At 43.6% G+C, this 17690-nt stretch overlaps 1 protein-coding gene across 1 annotated transcript; it reads right to left on the bottom strand.

Annotated features, from left to right (window-relative positions):
* Positions 1 to 505: 505 nt before the first annotated feature.
* On the bottom strand, positions 506 to 15451 carry LOC121271231 (EEF1A lysine methyltransferase 3-like). The gene is made up of 3 exons (XM_041177059.1): positions 15301 to 15451; positions 11548 to 11659; positions 506 to 903 (listed from the first exon to the last, which is right to left on the bottom strand). Exons 1-3 carry the CDS (start codon positions 15340 to 15342, stop codon positions 506 to 508), a joined length of 552 nt encoding a protein of 183 aa, XP_041032993.1. The 5' UTR covers positions 15343 to 15451.
* Between the last annotated feature and the right edge of the window lie 2239 nt (positions 15452 to 17690).

Genomic DNA, 17690 nt, shown 5'->3' with positions numbered 1-17690 from the left:
CATTGCCTTATCCTATTTAATTCAAACAAGATTCTTCTGCTGTAATCACCACACACACATGAATGTTATAGGGGAGGAAAGCTTTGACAGGGTAAACTCATTGAGTGGAATTTCACGGCCATGTTTTGGTGGGGCAGGGCTGTAAAATGTGGTGAGCCATTCAAAAGTGCATTGACTTAAGATCCTACCAGTGTAAAGTTCTGCCCATTATTTGTGGGCTGCACTCTGCACTGTTACAATTGAGTTAGATACAGGGTGAATTAAGATGACTTTGTACCAGGGTTCCTCATTATCCAGTTACACTTTCAGATTACAATGATACTAATGTGGACAGGGACGGTGCATCAGAGCTGGGGTTAAAGTTAGATCTAGGAGTAGAGCAAAATAAAAATTTCATTCTGTTCAGCATTCCTGCACCATTCAGCCATCCAACTCTGGAGTGTTATGCTCGTTTCTACCTTGCATATTCCCTTGACGTCACTTTTAACAGCTTTCAATTCATTCTCTACAACACTCCCATTTCTTTCTTGGTAATTTTGTATAAATTGATTTGTTCATCTGGGACACTATGAACAATTTTGGAATCAAAATACTGTGGAAGAAGCTTCTCATAAAAATCAATGGCTCCCATGTATTCACGCATCTTGGAACAGAGGTAAATTACAGTACTCTGGTTGCTCAGGTGTAGTAAGGTACTTATCAGCAAATGGAACTCCAATGGCTTGTAGATGATATCTGAACCAAGAATGAAGTCATAGTCTGTGGGGAACTGACTATGGTCTTTACCCCACATTAGAGCAGACACTTTTGCGCGCTGGATAATGTTCCTGGGGATGTTTTTGGCGATGTTGTACTCTATTTGATTCAGAGCATTCGGCTGGTCCGTCAATGTTACATCACCACCTGCCAAAGGAATGTTAAAGAGTGATAACTTATTCCCATTTTCTGGTTTTTTATGACATCTTTCCAAATGATAATTGTGGACAATGAAAATCCTGAGCAAATCAGATTAACACAGCGACGGATACACTTTTGCAGTGTTGTAGCACTGAGGTACCAAGCAGAATGATAGATCACCTAACTCATTTTGGTAGTGTTTATTGACCAGTATTCAAGAACTCTTGATATAATTGTTTAGAAGAATGAGAGGTAATCTTATTGAAATATATAAGATCCTGAGAGGATTTGATTGATTGATTCCACAGGGACGTTTCCACTTGTGGGACCGACTAGAACCAGGGTACACAGTTTAAGAATAAAAGGTCTACTGTTTAAAATGCAGATGAGGAGAATTTTTTTCTCACAGAGGGTCGTTAGTCTGTGGAATTCAACCATGATCTAATTGAATGGCAGAGCAAGTTCAAAGGGCTGAATGGCCCACTGCTGCTCCTAAGTCCTTTGTCCCCATGTTCCTAAAAATTCAGGAAGATGAGTTTAGGTCTTGCCATAGCAATTTGCGAAATTGAATCCAGTTCAAAACTGTGGAATTTGAAAGCTGGTACCAGTAAAAGAGGTAGATCTTAACTTCCTGCGATAGTGTGACACTAGTAGTAGTCTCCTGATTTTTATTTCTACTGGCGGGCTCACTATTATCCCTTTGAGCTGCCACACAAAATCAAGTACTACACTAAAGTGAACAGGAAGCTAACTGATTTTCATCAAAACTCAGTGGATTCACTAAAATCCTTCAGGAGGGAAACCTGCTGACCTCAACCAGACTGTCCCATGTGTCGTTCGATTCTCATTGAATATGGTCGATTCTCAACTCTCCTTCCAAGCACCTTGAAAGGTAAACAAGAATACAACAGCATGGAAAATTCAGCTGCCACCTAGCATGAAATTAGGACACAAAATGCACACCATACCCTGTTGACCCTGCATTATCCTGCTCGTTATCAACTGGAGAGTGGTGTATAATTTGGGCAAACGGTCTCAAAAGTTCACCAATCATACACACATGATCATAACTATGGTCACTGAGAGGACACTTTCCATGGCGCATCGAGTTATCACCACGATGGATAGGATAGGTGAATAACAGATTTAACTACTCAAAGCCAGACATTCATGAGGGAGTGTAAGGCATAAGCAGCAGCACAATTATTATTCCACAACAATCCTGTCAACAATGGGCCTGGCATAACTCTAGGTCCTCCAAGATTGTTAAGCAGTGGGACCAAGCCTGGTTCAGTGAGCAGTGAACAAGAGTATCCTTGGACTGAATCAGGGGCATATGAAAATCAAGCAGGAACCTAGTGAAAGACAAAACAGATCGACGTGAATTGTAAACATTGAGAGGCACCATGCCATATACAGAGCTCAGCCATCCTCATAAACAACGGAGAAGAAAGATAGTCTAGCCTGTCATGCCCAATGGTAATGTTATTTAAATAGAGAGAGGCTGCAGGATTCTGTGGTACAGTGGGACATGGGCGTCCTTGTGAATGAAGCACAAAAAGGTTAGCATGCAGGTACAGCAAGTAATCAGGAAGGCAAATTGAATGTTGGTGTTCATTGCAAAGGGAATATCAGTAGGGAAGTGTTGTTGCAAGTGTACAGGGCTTTGGTGAGACCGCCCCGAAAGTGCTGTGTACAGTTTTGGTCTCCTTACATAAAGAGGGATATACTTGCATTGGAAGCAATTCAGCAAAAGTTCACTAGGCTGATTCCTGGGATGAAGGGTTTTTTTTAGGAAAGGTTGAACAGTTGGGCCTATACTCATTGTAGTTTAGAAGAAAGGGAGGTGAACTTAATAAGACATAAAATTTTGGGAGCGCTTGATTGGCTAGATGCTTAGAAGATGTTTCCCCTTATGGGCAAATTTAAAACTAGTGGGGCACAGTTAAAATAAAGGGCCTCCCATTTATGACAGATAAAAGATGAAATCTCTTCTCTCAGAGGGTCATCAGTCTTTGGAATTCCCCTGCCCAGCAAGCAGTGGAGGCTGGGTCATTGAATATATCCAAGGCTGCGTTAGACAGATTTTTGATCAACAGGGGCATAAAGGGATATGGGAGACAGGCAGGAAAGTGTCCACAATCAGATCAGACATGATCTTGGTAAATGGCTGAGCAGGATCAAGGAGCCAAATGATCTACTGCCATTCTATTTCTTATGATCTTATACATCCCCTTGTTAATTACTCTCTTTCGCCCTTTGCCTGTTACATTTCTAACGTTTATCAGTTCTGATAAAATGTTAATGAATTAAAGTCTTTATTTATCTCCCCAGAAATGCTGCCTATCTGCTGAGCTTTCCCTGAATTTTCTCTGCTTGTTGGATATTGTGAACACATCTGGCTTAGGATAACAATGCTAGCGATGTATGTTGTTGCATGTAAATGAAGGAGAAACATGTTGAGATGTCAAACTGTCAACATTGTTTCCTTCAGCTCTTTCGTCATTGTCATGCGATGAGCTATGGTGTTTCAATGAGGTGGACAGAACCTTCTATCCTGCAGTACCCTTTGTTCTCACTGCATCAGTGAAGAAGGCTCTTGCTAAGATATTGCAGTATGGTGGAAAGAAATTTTAGAACAAAGGGGTGATCAGTGATTGGCAACAGGAAAGGAAAAATAGAAAGAAGAAATTGAAAGAAACACCAGTAGAGTTGGTTGGAGAGCAAGAGTGACAGTTAAGATGGGTGAGCAGACAGTAGAAGAGATGGAGAATGAAGTCACAGTTTCTATCGAAAAGGCAACTAGGTAGTACAGAATGATAGAATCATAGGGCAGAATTTTTCTCTCTTCAGGCAGACACACATCCAACCCAAATGAGAGTAAAATAGTGCGCGATGACGTCTGGCGAGTACCCCGACCTCATCATGCACTCGCGATATTTCGCTTGGCGGGCGTGTGCGAGAGATGGCAGCGTACCCGCTGACAAATAAGCAGCCTATTAAGGCCCTTAACGAATGAAATGTTTCATATTTTTCGTTGCCTGTCCAACCTTTAGGTTGGCGGGCGGTCGATATGGTCAAGCAGCCTTTGCATTTTTGCCAAAACCTCATCCACAGGGGTGGGGGGTGGAAATGAGCTTTCCACCAGTGTTTTAAAAAAAACTTTTAAAACTCATATTTACCATGTCCCGGCTCATGTGACTGTCACTTGAGGGGACATGTTTTCATTATTTTTAATATCTTTATTTTTGCAGTTCAAAATCTTCAGTTCTGTGCCTCAGGGAGCTTTCATTGAGCACATTTGCGTGCATGCACAAACTTCAGCACTCGTGCTCCTCCCGCCCCCACCCTGGCAGTGCTGCGTGCTGAAGCACGTGTTTCATGCTGGTTGTTAATTGGCCAGCCAGTGTGAAATTGGGGGTGATGGTTGGCTTCGCGACCGCTCCTGGGGCCCACCCACTGCGCCCGCCCAATGAGGGCAAAATTCTGCCCGTAGAATTGTTACGGCACAGAAGGAAGCCATTCAGCCCATCATGTCCATACTGGTTCTCTACAAGAACAACTCAACCAATTCCACTCCCCTGCCTTATCCCTATTGTCCTGTGAATATTTTGCCTTCAGATAATTATCTAATTCTGTTTTTCAGTCCTCGATTGAATCAGTCTCCACCACACTCATGGGCCAAACTTTACAGTCTCATTGCGGCGGGAACAGGGCTGTTGTAAAATGTGGCGAGCCATTCCAAACTCTATTAACTTCCGCAGGAACACAAAATCCCGCTGCCATAAAATTCCATCCATGCAGTGCATTCCAGATGCTAACCATTCACTGTCTGAAAGGTTTTTACTCATGATATCATTGCCTTATTTGCCAATCACCTTCAAATGGTGTTCATTGGTTCTCGAATATTTTGCCAATGGGAACAGTTTCTCCCTCTCCACGCTGTACAGACCCCAAATCATTGTGAACATCCCAAGTTTAAGTCAGTAATATATATCAAGAACAGCAGGGGTGCCAACACTGACCTCTGGAGAGCCCCACTATTTTCCATCCTCCTGCGTGAAAAGCAAGTGTTCACAACTTAGATTTTCCTTTGTAATATTACCTCCTGATTCCCACAGCCCTGCCAGGTTCGTTTAAACTCTCCACAATAACACTAGCGAATCACCCCGCAAGGATTTTGACCTGTTCAGCTGCAAACCCTTCTTGCCTGCACAGGTCCTATCTCCCTCAGATCTAGTCCCAATGGCCAAGGAATCTAAAGCTGTCCCTCCTGCGCCATCTTTCCAGCCATGCATTCATTTTCTCTAGCTTCCTATTTCTATACTCACTTGCACGTGATGTTGGGACTAATTTGGAAATTAATACTTTGGGGTACTGCCTGATAGTTTCTTTCCAAGCTCCATAAACTCTGCCTGCAGGGCATCTTTCTTCTTCCTACCTATGCCATTGTTATCAATAAGGGCCATGACTGCTTCCCCCTCAGAGTGCTCTGCAGACTGTCAGTGACATATTTGATTGTGACCGTAGAGAGGCAATATACCATTCTGGATTTAAGCCTGTGGCCACAGGAACACATTTGGTTTGTGCTAACCCTTGAATCACTCGTTCTTATTTCTTTTCTACACTTCCTCCTGCCACCCATGTACAGTTGAACCAGCTGTGGTGCCATTGTCTGTGCTCTGACTGCACATCCCAGAGGAAGCATCATTCTCACCAATACTCAGAATAGAATACTGGTTGAGGAGTGTGATGTACAAATGGGACTCCTGCACCATGGGACTGGTGCTGCTTGATGAGCTGGCAGTTGCCCTTTCTTCTTCTGCCTAAGTACCCTTAAGCTGCATTGTGGCTACAACTATAAACATGTTATCCATGAAATCCTTGCCCTTGCAGGTTTGCCATAGTGACTGCAGCTGCTTCTTAAGCGCTGAAACCCAGAGCTTGAGCTCCTGCACATGTGGTTGTCCAGGGCATGAAAAGCACCCTGGAGTTCCCACATGGAACAGGATGCACACTCCACGGGACCGAGTAGTCCTGCCAAGCCTTTATTTATTAGACTATTAATTTTACTACTTAGTTAAATGTGAAGCTTGGAGCATGGGAAAGAGGATGAAGGAAAATCAGCAGCTTCAAAATGCTGTGTTTAAGAGGGATCCTAAGAATAAAATGATTGGTGAAAAGAACTAAGAAAGAAGTACTGAATGAAGCTGGAAGAATGAGAGACATCTTAAATAATATCAAAAGAAGAAAAATGGAGTTCTTCAGACATACTGTTAGTGCTGAAAGGTTGGAGTGCCTAATCACCACCAGAAATATTAATGGAAAAAGAGCAAGGCACCAATAGTGAAGGAAGCAGCTAGACATCATTAAGGACTGACTTAACCAGAATTCCAACAACAAGATCTTCCACTTTGCTATGACTGTAAAGTTTGGAAGACCTTGGTCACTCGGCGTAGCATTGGGATGATGGCGACTTAGGTAAATAAAAACTCACCAGCTAGTCAGCAACCAGCTGACTCTCCTATCCTGAGGTCACTTTATTTGATAGGGAGGATAACAGAAGTGTTTTACTTCATACACACTATCAAAAAGGAGGACTTAGAATTTAACTAACTGAAAAATTAAGGCTCCTTTGATTTTATCATCTATTAAATAATTTTAACTTTACCAGTATATTTGAATTGATTAATTGAGTACTGATTTTAATGATATGACAAACTATTAAATTTCCTATTGTTTTTGTCTTTTATTCTAATTAATTGATCAAATCATCCTTTTGAGTTAATTAATTTAGATTAAATTGAAAGCTTGCTGGTGCACTCACCTGTGTGACTCATTTTCCTGTGACATCACCACGATTTCTTTTCTCTCCTGTGGCTCAAACCCATTGTTTACAGACCCATCCATTCCCAACTGCTTTACACTGCTGCCAGTCTGCTTCACACTGCTCCGAATCTCCTTTACGTGTGCCTGACCTGCTTCACACCGCTCCCGGTCTGCTTCATACTGCTCCTGTTCTGTTTCACACCGCTCCCGGTCTGCTTCACACCGCTCCCGGACTGTTTCACACTGCTCCCAGTCTGCTTCACACTTCTCCCAGTGTGCCTTACACTGTTCCTGGCTTGCTTCAAACTGCTCCTGGTCTGCTTACACTTGTGAATGTGGTGTCGCGAACTTGAGTGCGAGGAGGATCTCTGAGGGAAGGGGAACCGCTACAGGTGTGATTCGCACCGCTCCCAGTCTGCTTCACACTACTCCTGACCTGCTTCACAATGCTCCTGACCTGCTTTACACTGCTCCCAGTCTGCTTCACACTGCTCCTGACCTGCTTCACACTGCTCCCAGTCTCCTTCACATTGCTCCTGGACTGCTTCACACTGCTCCCAGTCTCCTTCACACTGCTCCTGGTCTGCTTCACAGTGCTCCTGGTCTGCTTTACACTGCTCCTGGTCTGCTTCACACTGCTCCCGGTCTGCTTCACACTGCTCCAGGTCTGCTTTACACTGCTCCTGGTCTGCTTCACACTGCTCCCTGTTGTCATTTATTGCAAGTGGAATGGAATATAAAAGTAGGGATATTTTGCTACAGTTGTGCAATACGTTGGTGAGACCACATCTGGAGTACTATGTACAGCTTTGGTCTCCTTATTTAAGAAATTATATAAATGCATTGGGGGAAGTTCAGAGAAGATTCAATTGACTGGGATAGGGGTGCTATCTTACAAGGAAAGGTTAGACAGGCTGGGCCGTATCCATTGGAGTTTAGAAGAATGAGAGGTGATCTTATTGAAATGTATAAGATCCTAAGGGGAACTGACAGGGCAGATGCTGAAAGGATGTTTCCCCTTCGGGCGAGACTAGGACTAGGGCACCCCATTTAAAAATAAAGGATCTCCTGTTTAAGATGGAGATGAGAAGATTTTTTTTCTCTGAGGGTTGTGAATCTTAGGAATTCTCTTCCCCAGAGAGTAATGGAGGCATAGTCAGTGAATATTTTTAAGGCAGAGGTAGATAAATTCTTAACAAAAACAAAATTACCTGGAAAAACTCAGCAGGTCTGGCAGCATCGGTGGAGAAGAAAAAAGTTGACGTTTCGAGTCCTCATGACTCTTCAACAGAACTGAGTGAAATTAGGAGAGGGGTGAAATATAAGCTGGTTTAAGGTGGGGGGGGATGGGGGGAGAGAAGTATGTGGTTGTAGGGACAAGCAAGCAGTGATAGGAGCAGATAATCAAAAGATGTCACAGACAAAAGAACAAAGAGTTGTTGAAGGTGGTGATATTATCTAAACAAATGTGCTAATTAAGAAAGGATGACAGGACACAAAAGGTACAGCTCTAGTGAGGGTGGGGTGGAATAAGACTAACCGGGCATAAAAGGTATAGATTTAAAATAATGGAAATAGGTGGGAAAAGAAAAATCTATATAAGTTATCGGAAAAAACAAAAGGGAGAGGGAAGGTGGGGATGGAGGAGGGAGTTCAAGATCTAAAGTTGTTGAATTCAATATTCAGTCCGGAAGGCTGTAATGTGCCTAGTCGGAAAATGAGTTGCTGTTCCTCCAGTTTGCGTTGGGCTTCACTGGAACAATGCAGCAAGCCAAGGACAGACATGTGGGCAAGAGAGCAGGGTGGAGTGTTAAAATAGCAAGCGACAGGGAGGTTTGGGTCTTTCTTGCGGACAGACCACAGTTTGCGTTTGGTCTCTCCAATGTAGAGGAGACCGCATTGGGAGCAACGAATGCAGTAGACTAAGTTGGGGGAAATGCAAGTGAAAGGCTGCTTCGCTTGAAAGGAGAGTTTGGGCCCTTGGACGGTGAGGAGAGAGGAAGTGAAGGGGCAGGTGTTGCATCTTTTACGTTTGCATGGGGAGGTGCCATAGGTGGGGGTTGAGGAGTAGGGAGTGATGGAGGAGTGGACCAGGGTGTCCCGGAGGGAACAATCCCTACGGAATGCCGCCGGGGGGGTGAAAGGAAGATGTGTTTGGTGGTGGCAACATGCTGGAGTTGGTGGAAATGGCGGAGGATGATCCTTTGAATGCGGAGGCTGGTGGGGTGATAAGAGAGGACAAGGGGGACCCTATCATGTTTCTGGGAGGGAGGAGAAGGCTTGAGGGCGGATGCGCGGGAAATGGGCCGGACACGGTTGAGGGCCCTGTCAACGACCGTGGGTTGAAAACCTCGGTTAAGGAACAAGGTGGACATGTCAGAGAAGCTGTTTTTGAAGGTAGCATCTTCAGAACAGAGGCGACGGAGGTGAAGGAACTGAGAGAATGGGATGGAGTCCTTACAGGAAGCGGGGTGTGAGAAGCTGTAGTCGAGGTAGCTGTGGGAGTCGGTAGGCTTGTAATGGATATTGGTGGACAGTCTATCACCAGAGATTGAGACAGCGAGGTCAAGGAAGGGAAGGGAAGTGTCAGAGATGGACTATGTGAAAATGATGGAGGGGTGGAGATTGGATGCAAAATTAATAAATTTTTCCAAGTCCCGACGAGAGCATGAAGCAGCACTGAAGTAATCATCGATGTACCGGAGAAAAAGTTGTGGAAGGGTGCCGGAGTAGGACTGGAACAAGGAATGTTCCACATACCCCATAAAGAAGCAGGCATAGCTGGGGCCCATGCGGGTACCCATAGCCACACCTTTTATTTGGAGGAAGTGAGAGGAGTTAGAGGAGAAATTGTTCAGTGTGAGAACAAGTTCAGCCAGACGGAGGAGAGTAGTGGTGGATGGGGATTGTTCGGGCCTTTGTTCGAGGAAGAAGCTAAGGGCCCTCAGACCATCCTGGTGGGAGATGGAGGTGTAGAGGGATTGGACGTCCAAGGTGAAGAGGAAGCGGTTGGGGCCAGGGAACTGGAAATTGTTGTTGTGATGTAAGGTGTCAGAGGAATCATGGATGTAGGTGGGAAGGGACTGGACAAGGGGAGAGAGAAGGGAATCAATATAACGAGAAATGAGTTCTGTGGGGCAGGAGCAGGCTGACACGATCAATCTACTGGGACAGTTCTGTTTGTGGATTTTGGGTAGGAGGTAGAAGCGGGCTGTCCGAGGTTGGGCGACTATCAGGTTGGAAGCTGTGGGAGGAAGATCTCCAGAGGAGATGAGGTCAGTGACAGTCCTGGAAACAATGGCTTGATGTTCAGTGGTGGGGTCATGGTCCAGGGAGAGGTAGGAGCAAGTGTCTGTGAGTTGACACTCAGCCTCCACGAGGTAGAGGTCAGTGCGCCAGACAACAACAGCACCACCCTTGTCAGCGGGTTTGATGACAATGTTGGGGTTGGATCTGAGAGAACGGAGTGCAGTAAGTTCAGAGAGAGACAGATTAGAATGGGTGAGAGAAGCAAAGAAATTGAGACGAGTAATGTCATGCCAACAGTTCTCAATGAAAAGATCAAGAGAAGGTAAGAATCCAGAGGGAGAGGTCCAGGTGGAGGGAGAATATTGGAGGTGGGTAAAAGGATCCCTTGAACGGGGAGAGGACTCCTGCCCAAAGAAGTGAGCACAGAGACGAAGACGGCGGAAGAAGATAAAACAAGGAAGTCAAATCTTAATGGAGGTAGGCAGAATGTGGCATTGAGGCCACAATCAGATCAACCATGACCTTATTGAATGGCAGAGCAGGCTTGAAGGGCCATATGGCCCACACCTGCTCCTAATTCATATATTGGAATCTATGATTAAAGTTGAAATATTCAGGTTGTTCTGAATGTGCCCAGGCCATGTTTATACAGTAATGAATTCTCTGTTCAACAGCCAAAGGTGAAATGTATTAATATATATCATTTTAATTGGATTTCCTCAAGTTAGTGAACATCTTAATGAGAGGTCTTGCTCCCAGATGGAAAGTGGGACTGGGCCCAAAGTCCCACGTGCACGGGATGAATCTTGATAAGCTGCACTGACTTTGAGGAATTATGCTTATTATCTGAAGGCAGTGTACTATACTTGAAATCATTTCTCTGAAACAATGAATGTTTATGCTGTTAAGATCATCACTAGGAGTGAAGAATTGTCAATGTTCAGGACCTTAAAAAGAGTTCAGGTTGAAAGAGTGGACAACAAGTGAATTATTTCACACAAAACTTTTCACAAAATTTCTGCAACAGAGCTGCCGCCAACTGTGGAAACCTAGTAACTATTTTGAATGTATAAATCCAAAATGTGTTTCAAGGTAGGATACAAAATCAAAACATGTTGTCCGGGAGGATATTATCACATTTTGTTGTAAAGATGATATATGGAGTCCATGGGGGTTTAATCGTGCCCAAGATCAGTCAGTCCAGGAACACAAAGAGTCGTTATGTAGTACAAAACATGACTATTGCTGAAAAAAGAAGTGTTGTCAAAGTTTTTCCTCTTGCACTCATCAGGACAGAATCGCAAGAATACCAGTTGTAAAGGGAACAACAATTTAAACTGCTTGAGGGAAGAGTGCCTACCAATCAGCACTCTCTTCTCCTGCATTATAAATTATTGTTCTGCTATTCTTGCAAATCTGCCCTGATGACTCCAAAACAAAAAGCTTTGACAGCATGTCTCTTTTTTCTGCCATACTCAGTCCAGGTGTTTGTCACCATGCATAGTGGTGTTACCACATTGTAGTTGGTTTACCCTCCTCACACCTAGAGAGTGCTATCTCTCTTTCACTCACCCAACAGGACGGCAAGAATCCCCACCAATCCAGTTCCGGACCCCAATTCAATCACCTTCTTCCCAGCAAAATTGATCTGTTCTTTCTCAAAGTAGCGGCAGAGAACTTTGCCCTGAAACAATACGTTGGATTAACAATAGAAGTAATTAGTTCACCTGCAACGTTTTGCAACATATCTGAAACCCAGTACATGCCGCAAAAGAGGGTGTGCGCCAAGTAAATTGTTTCATGAGGAACATAAACACAATATTTTGAATAGGATACAGCCACCAGAACATCATATCAGGGGAAGATATAATCCTAGTATATGTGGCAAAGGATGCTGTGTACAATGGGCATGGTGTTATAGAAAGCACATGGTGCTATGAACAAGCTTGTCGATCCAGATGGGGTAGAGACCCATTAAACCATTCTAAAGAGTGTGCACTGTGGTGCCAAAAGAGGCATAAATTGATTACATACTGCCATGGATGATATTAAAACAGTACATGGTGTCATGGATGGAATAAACTGGACCTAGATCAGTTAGGTTGCAGGAAGAATAAAGCAAAACTACTTATTCATTCATGGGATGTGGGCATTGCTGGCAAGGCCAGCTTTTGTTACCCATCCCTAATTGCCCTTGAACTGCAATGTGTGCTTGGCCATTTCAGAGGTTATTGCTGTGGATCGGGAGTCATGTGTAGGCCAGACCAGGTAGGGATGGCAGATTTCCTTCCCTAAAGGGCATTAGTGAACCAGAAGGGTTTTTATAACAATCAATGATAGTTTCATGGTCACCATGACCAAGACTAGTTTTAAATTCCAGATTTATTCATTGAATTTAAATTCCACCAGTTGATGGAGCAATATTAGCTGAATCAAGTTGGCAACTGATTCACTGTCACACAGAAGAGGAGCATGTTAACCCAGAATAATTTCAGAGAGCTGATTCACTCTCTCTGTGTGGTTACAAAGGCAGAAAACTCTCTGCATTCGCTTTCGAAACTTTTATACTCCAGTCATCTCTGCCTGACTCTGAGAAATTCCACTGAAGATGAAGAAAGCGTGGTTGTTGGTTCTTGGGCTCCTGATACTTACTCAATTCATTCCTGCCCGAGGGGAGCTCCTTAGACATTTCTCAGGTGCACGGTTGGAAATTTCTTCAAAACCTCATAGCCTGTTTACAGATAATTTTAAAACTATTTTGTTCTCTGATCATCATGGCTTGATTCTATAGATTCTGCAACAGTGCCTGCAGATTGGAAAGTAGCAAATGTAACCCCACTATTTAAGAAAGGAAAACACTAGAATCTGTTCTAAAGGATGTGATAACTGGGCACATAAAATAATGGTGAAATTGGGCAGAGTCAACATGGATTTATGAAAGAAAAATCACATTTGACAAACTTGTTGGAGCGCATTTTACTAGCAGGATAGATAAGGGAAAATCTGTGGATTGTTGGAGTGCAAAGGGACTTGGGAGTCCTAGTCCAGGATTCTCTTAAGGTTAACTCGCAGGTTGAGTCGGTACTTAGGAAGGCAAATGCAATGTTGGCATTTATTTCAAGACGACTAGAATATAAAAGCAGGGATATGCTGCTGAGGCTTTATAAGGCTCTGGTCAGACCACATTTAGAATATTGTGAGCAATTTTGGGCCCTGTATCTCAGGAAGGATGTTCTGGCCCTGGAGAGGGTCCAGAGGAGGTTCATGAGAATGATCTCAGGAATGAAAGGGTTAACATATGTGGAACGTTTGAGGACTCTGGGTCTATACTCGATGGAGTTTAGAAGGATGAGGGGGGGATCTGATTGAAACTTACAGAATACTGAAAGGCCTGGATGGAGTGGACTTGGGGAAGATGTTTCCATTAGTAGGAGAGACTAGGACCCGAGGGCACAGCCTCAGAGTAAAGGGAAGACCTTTTAGAATAGAGATGAGGAGAAACTTCTTTAGCCAGAGAGTGATGAATCTATGGAATTGATTGCCACAGAAAGCTGTGGAGGCCAAGTCATTGAGTGTATTTAAGACCGAGATAGATAGGTTCTTGAATGGTAAGGGGATCAAAGGTTATGGGGAGAGGGCGGGAGAATGGGGTTGAGAAACTTATCAGCCATGATTGAATGGCGGAGCAGACTCAATGGGCCAAATAGCCTAATTTCTGCTCCTATGTCTTATGGTCTTATGGAAAACAACATTCTCCTCTTTTATTCCTGTATACTGAAGCAGTGTCACAGGTCTGGAAGGTTCCAAATATTACAGTGGTAATATTCCAGAAATCTGTCGATTTCTGTCCCGCACATGCTAACAATTGAACTTCCACCGCCCTCCAGGGCAGAGAATTCCAAAGATTCAGTACCCTTTGAGTGAAGAAATTCTTCCTCATCTCAATCCTAAAAGGCCAAAAGTGTCTAGGAAATGCCCCCAAAGAATGTTAAGTGCAACAAATGTTACTCACAGAACACAAATCGAATACATGGAGCCCTGGAGGGCACTAACCTGGCAAATGATGTCCGAAGTTGAAACACATGAAGGGAGGTTGGTGGAGTACAGGCCTCTGCAGTCTATTTTCACTCAGTACAGTGAGTGCGGAGCCACTGCTAAGGAAATTGGGTGTCTTCCTGAAGGACATTGATCTCTCTGGGTCCAAATGTTTGGTAGGATTTTGCATGATGTACATCCTATAAATCAGTCACCGTTATCTCTGGTCACTTGTTTTTGACCGCTGTCTAGCATTAGGAGAGAAGTTACTCAGAATATCTTGTTGCTGAAATGGGCCCAGATGATTTGCCTCTGCTGGGAGACGACAAGGCTGCTGGTGGGTAGGGGCTATTGGGAATTACACAGCTGAGTTGCAACACAACTGGGCTAACTGGTCTTTTCTTGTCTGTCTTATTGCTATGCTTGAAATGGGATTAAATTTAACATGAATCTGTGGTAAGAATGTTTTAGTGAGTGAATAGGGATTCTATAGAACGGCTTCCTCAGGGAGACGATGGAAGAAGTAAATATTGTTTAATGCATCTGAAAGTTGGGTAGAATTTATTTTTCCCCAGAAAGTTAACATATTGGGATACAATTTGAGACGTGGCATGTTCTAAGGATAGCATGCTTAAGAGGAACATATGACTTTGGGCATAAAGTTCCAAAAGCTTCCCAAATCGCCAAACTGGCTTTTCTCTCACCTTATACCTGGATCTTTTGCAGAGATTCAGTGCCATTGTTGAGCAAAAATGCCCTCTAACTGTATCATGTGACTAAGACGATGAACTTTTCTCATTCTTCTAGTAATTCCTAAATTGCAATGTAAGTTCGTTTACAAACCGACTGCATACGAACAAACAAATTAGGAGCAGGAGTAGACCACTCCACCCCTCAAGCCTGCCCCCCAATTCAATAAGCTCATGGCTGATCCGATTGCAACTTCAACTCCACATCCCTGCCTACCCTCGATAATCTTTCACCCCCTTGCTTCTCAAAAACCTACCTACCCCTGCCTGAAAACTATTCAAACGTTCTGCTTCTACTGTTTTTTAGGAAGAGAGGTCTAAAGACTCACAACGCCCTGAGAGAGGAAAAATTTCTCCTCATCTCTGTCTTAAATGGGCGACCCCTTATTTTTAAACAGTGATTCTCCCACTAAAGGAAACATTCCTACATGTAATAAATCTTCCTCAATATGAGAAGTAATGTTGGGTTGGGGCTGATTGTAATCGAAGACAGGTCTTCTGGGTTTGCTATTCCTCTTTTAATTATAAACAGCGAACTTACACTTTTCCAGATAATTGCTGATATTCCAAGGGGAACATCCATATTCCGAGTGATCGTCACGGGGTACCCACAATACTTAAAATAACTTTCCAATTTCCTGCTGTCATTTGTAAGGGCCTCAGAACTGAAGCTGGAGGAATGCTGATCTTCCTGTGGCACTTGCATCACCAGCTGAGAGTTCGGATCCTGGTTGACCCTCTCCAATCTCAAGGCAGGTTCGCTTCAGGGACCTGGTTGCACACCTGTCTCAGTTTCGGCTTTATGTATGTACGGTCCTTTTGCTCTACAGCGAATAAAACAATTCAAAACTGAACTGGAAGCATCATAAACTTCATTTAATGACTTACCCTTCTCTCCCTTCATTCCCTAATAAATTCTCCAAGGGCATTTTAACACAATATTCAGGAGCTTTTGAGGGGTTCTATTAAGTGAAAAAATAAACCGTTTACAGATACTGTACCCTCCACTTTGAACGTATTTTAAGACAAATGCGGCGTTTGCCTTGCTTGAAATGGGATTAAATTCAACATGAATCTGTGGTAAGAATGTTTCGATGAGTGAATAGAGATTCTATAAAATTGTTTCCAGAGGGAGGCGACGGAGAGGCAAGTATTGTTTGATGCATCTGAAAGTTAGGCAGAATTTTTTCTCCAGAAAGTTCACATTTTGGGATACAATTTCAGACATGGCATGTTATAAGGATAGCGTGCTTAAGAGGAACACATAACTTTGAGCATAAAGTTCCAAAAGCTTCCCAAATTGCCAAATTGGCTTTTCTTTTGCCTGGGTCTTTTGCAGTCTAACTGATAGAGGTTCAGTGCCATTATTGGGCAAAAATGCCCTCTAACTGTATCATGTGACTAAGACGATGAACTTTTCTCATCCTTCTAGTAATTCCTAAATTGCAATGTAAGTTCGTTTACAAACTGACTACATACGAACAAATAAATTAGGAGCAGGCGTAGGCCACTCGACCCCTCGAGCCTGCCCCCCATTCAATAAGCTCAAGGCTGATTTGATTGTTCATTTTAAGGTGCCCAGATTTGATCCAGTTTGCTGACCTAGCAGAGGAGATTTTGCCACAAACAGTGGTATCATAGACCCAGTGCGGGCCGGGTCAGGCCGCATCCTCTTCCCTGCCCAACTTTATTTGTTACATATTCTTGACCTGTCACACCAGCTGTATCTTTCCCTCTCTGCCTTTTTGCCGTTTAAAAAAAAAAAATCTTTCCTGGGATGTGGGTGTCGTTGGCAAATCCAGCATTTGTTGCCCATCCCTAATCGCCTGTGAAGTGAGAGGCTTGCTAGGCCATTTCAGGGGGCAGTTAAGAGTCAACCACATTGCTGTGGTTCTGGAGTCACATGTAGGCCAGACCAGGTAAGGATGGCAGCTATCCTTCCCCAAAGGACATTAGAGAGCCAGATGGGTTTTTACAGCAATCGATCATAGTTTCATGGTGACCATTACTGAGAATAGCTTTTCAATTCCAGATTTTTTAAAAGTTCCAGTTGTGGATCAGACTGTTTAATGACAAATAACAAAAATCAGAATTTGGGTTTCAGACCCAGTACTGCATAGAGAACCCTGGAATCGGGAGGCGTATGGACTGCTACTGCCTACAAATATACAAAACAATAACTTACTTTGCAATTTCTCAGAGTGTCTCACTGATGGTGAATCATCTTCGGTACAATACTGTTGAGCAGAAGCTGCTGCCTGGGCCACATGCTCTCGCTAACAGCTCATGCTGAACATTGCCTCCACTTTTAACTGGCCACATTATCTTCAAATTGTAACATCTTCACACATTTTGTCCTACTACTGCAAAGTACATCAGCTGCTTTTCCAGTGTAGGCATGTTCCTTGTGATGGGGGACGCCCATTCTTTGATGTTTGGCTGTCAGCTTGTTACACTGGGACGTGCAGTATTTCCTGTACTACATCTGGTTAAAATACTAGTTGGCGGCATTCTACTGTGCTGGGGGAGTTTCCAGTATCTCTTTTGCTGAAAAGCTATTTATAAAGAAAATGTTTATAAGAGAACATGATCAGTGATAATTTCTGTCATCACACATAAAGGTTCTCCTTTGCAGTTCTTCTGCGACCCCAAAATATCCATGTGACTGAATTCATCAGGGCATCGCAAGTGCTTTTTCTAAGCTTACAGTAAAATCCTGTCATTCGTAGGGATAACGTTCCCGCGAAACCTTGCAATTGGCGAAATCGTGAAAGATGACTGTACTTTACAATGGCAGTCGATGAGATAGGTTCCGGCCATGCTAAAATTTTACACGGGCAGAATTTCGCCCTTGTCAGACAGGGCAGGCGGGAATCCGACCACTGTCCGCGATCAAGGCTGGAAAGTGATTTCACGCTGGACGGCCAATTA

This window comes from Carcharodon carcharias, chromosome 30, assembly GCF_017639515.1.
Source record: "Carcharodon carcharias isolate sCarCar2 chromosome 30, sCarCar2.pri, whole genome shotgun sequence".
In the NCBI taxonomy this organism is placed as follows: Eukaryota; Metazoa; Chordata; class Chondrichthyes; order Lamniformes; family Lamnidae; genus Carcharodon; species Carcharodon carcharias.
The sequence above is the reverse complement of the archived record's forward strand: the minus strand, read 5'-3'. Positions and strand labels throughout refer to the sequence as shown.

Bases quoted from the DNA above. Each gene is read 5' to 3' on its own strand.
- LOC121271231 (XM_041177059.1), bottom strand. From the start codon at position 15,342: ATGGATGTTCCCCTTGGAATATCAGCAATTATCTGGAAAAGT. The intron at 11,660-15,300 runs GTAAGTTCGCTG...GTATTGTTTCAG, and splicing joins CAGCAATTATCTGGAAAAGT to GGCAAAGTTCTCTGCCGCTA. The intron at 904-11,547 runs GTGAGTGAAAGA...TTCCTTTGGCAG, and splicing joins GATTCTTGCCGTCCTGTTGG to GTGGTGATGTAACATTGACG.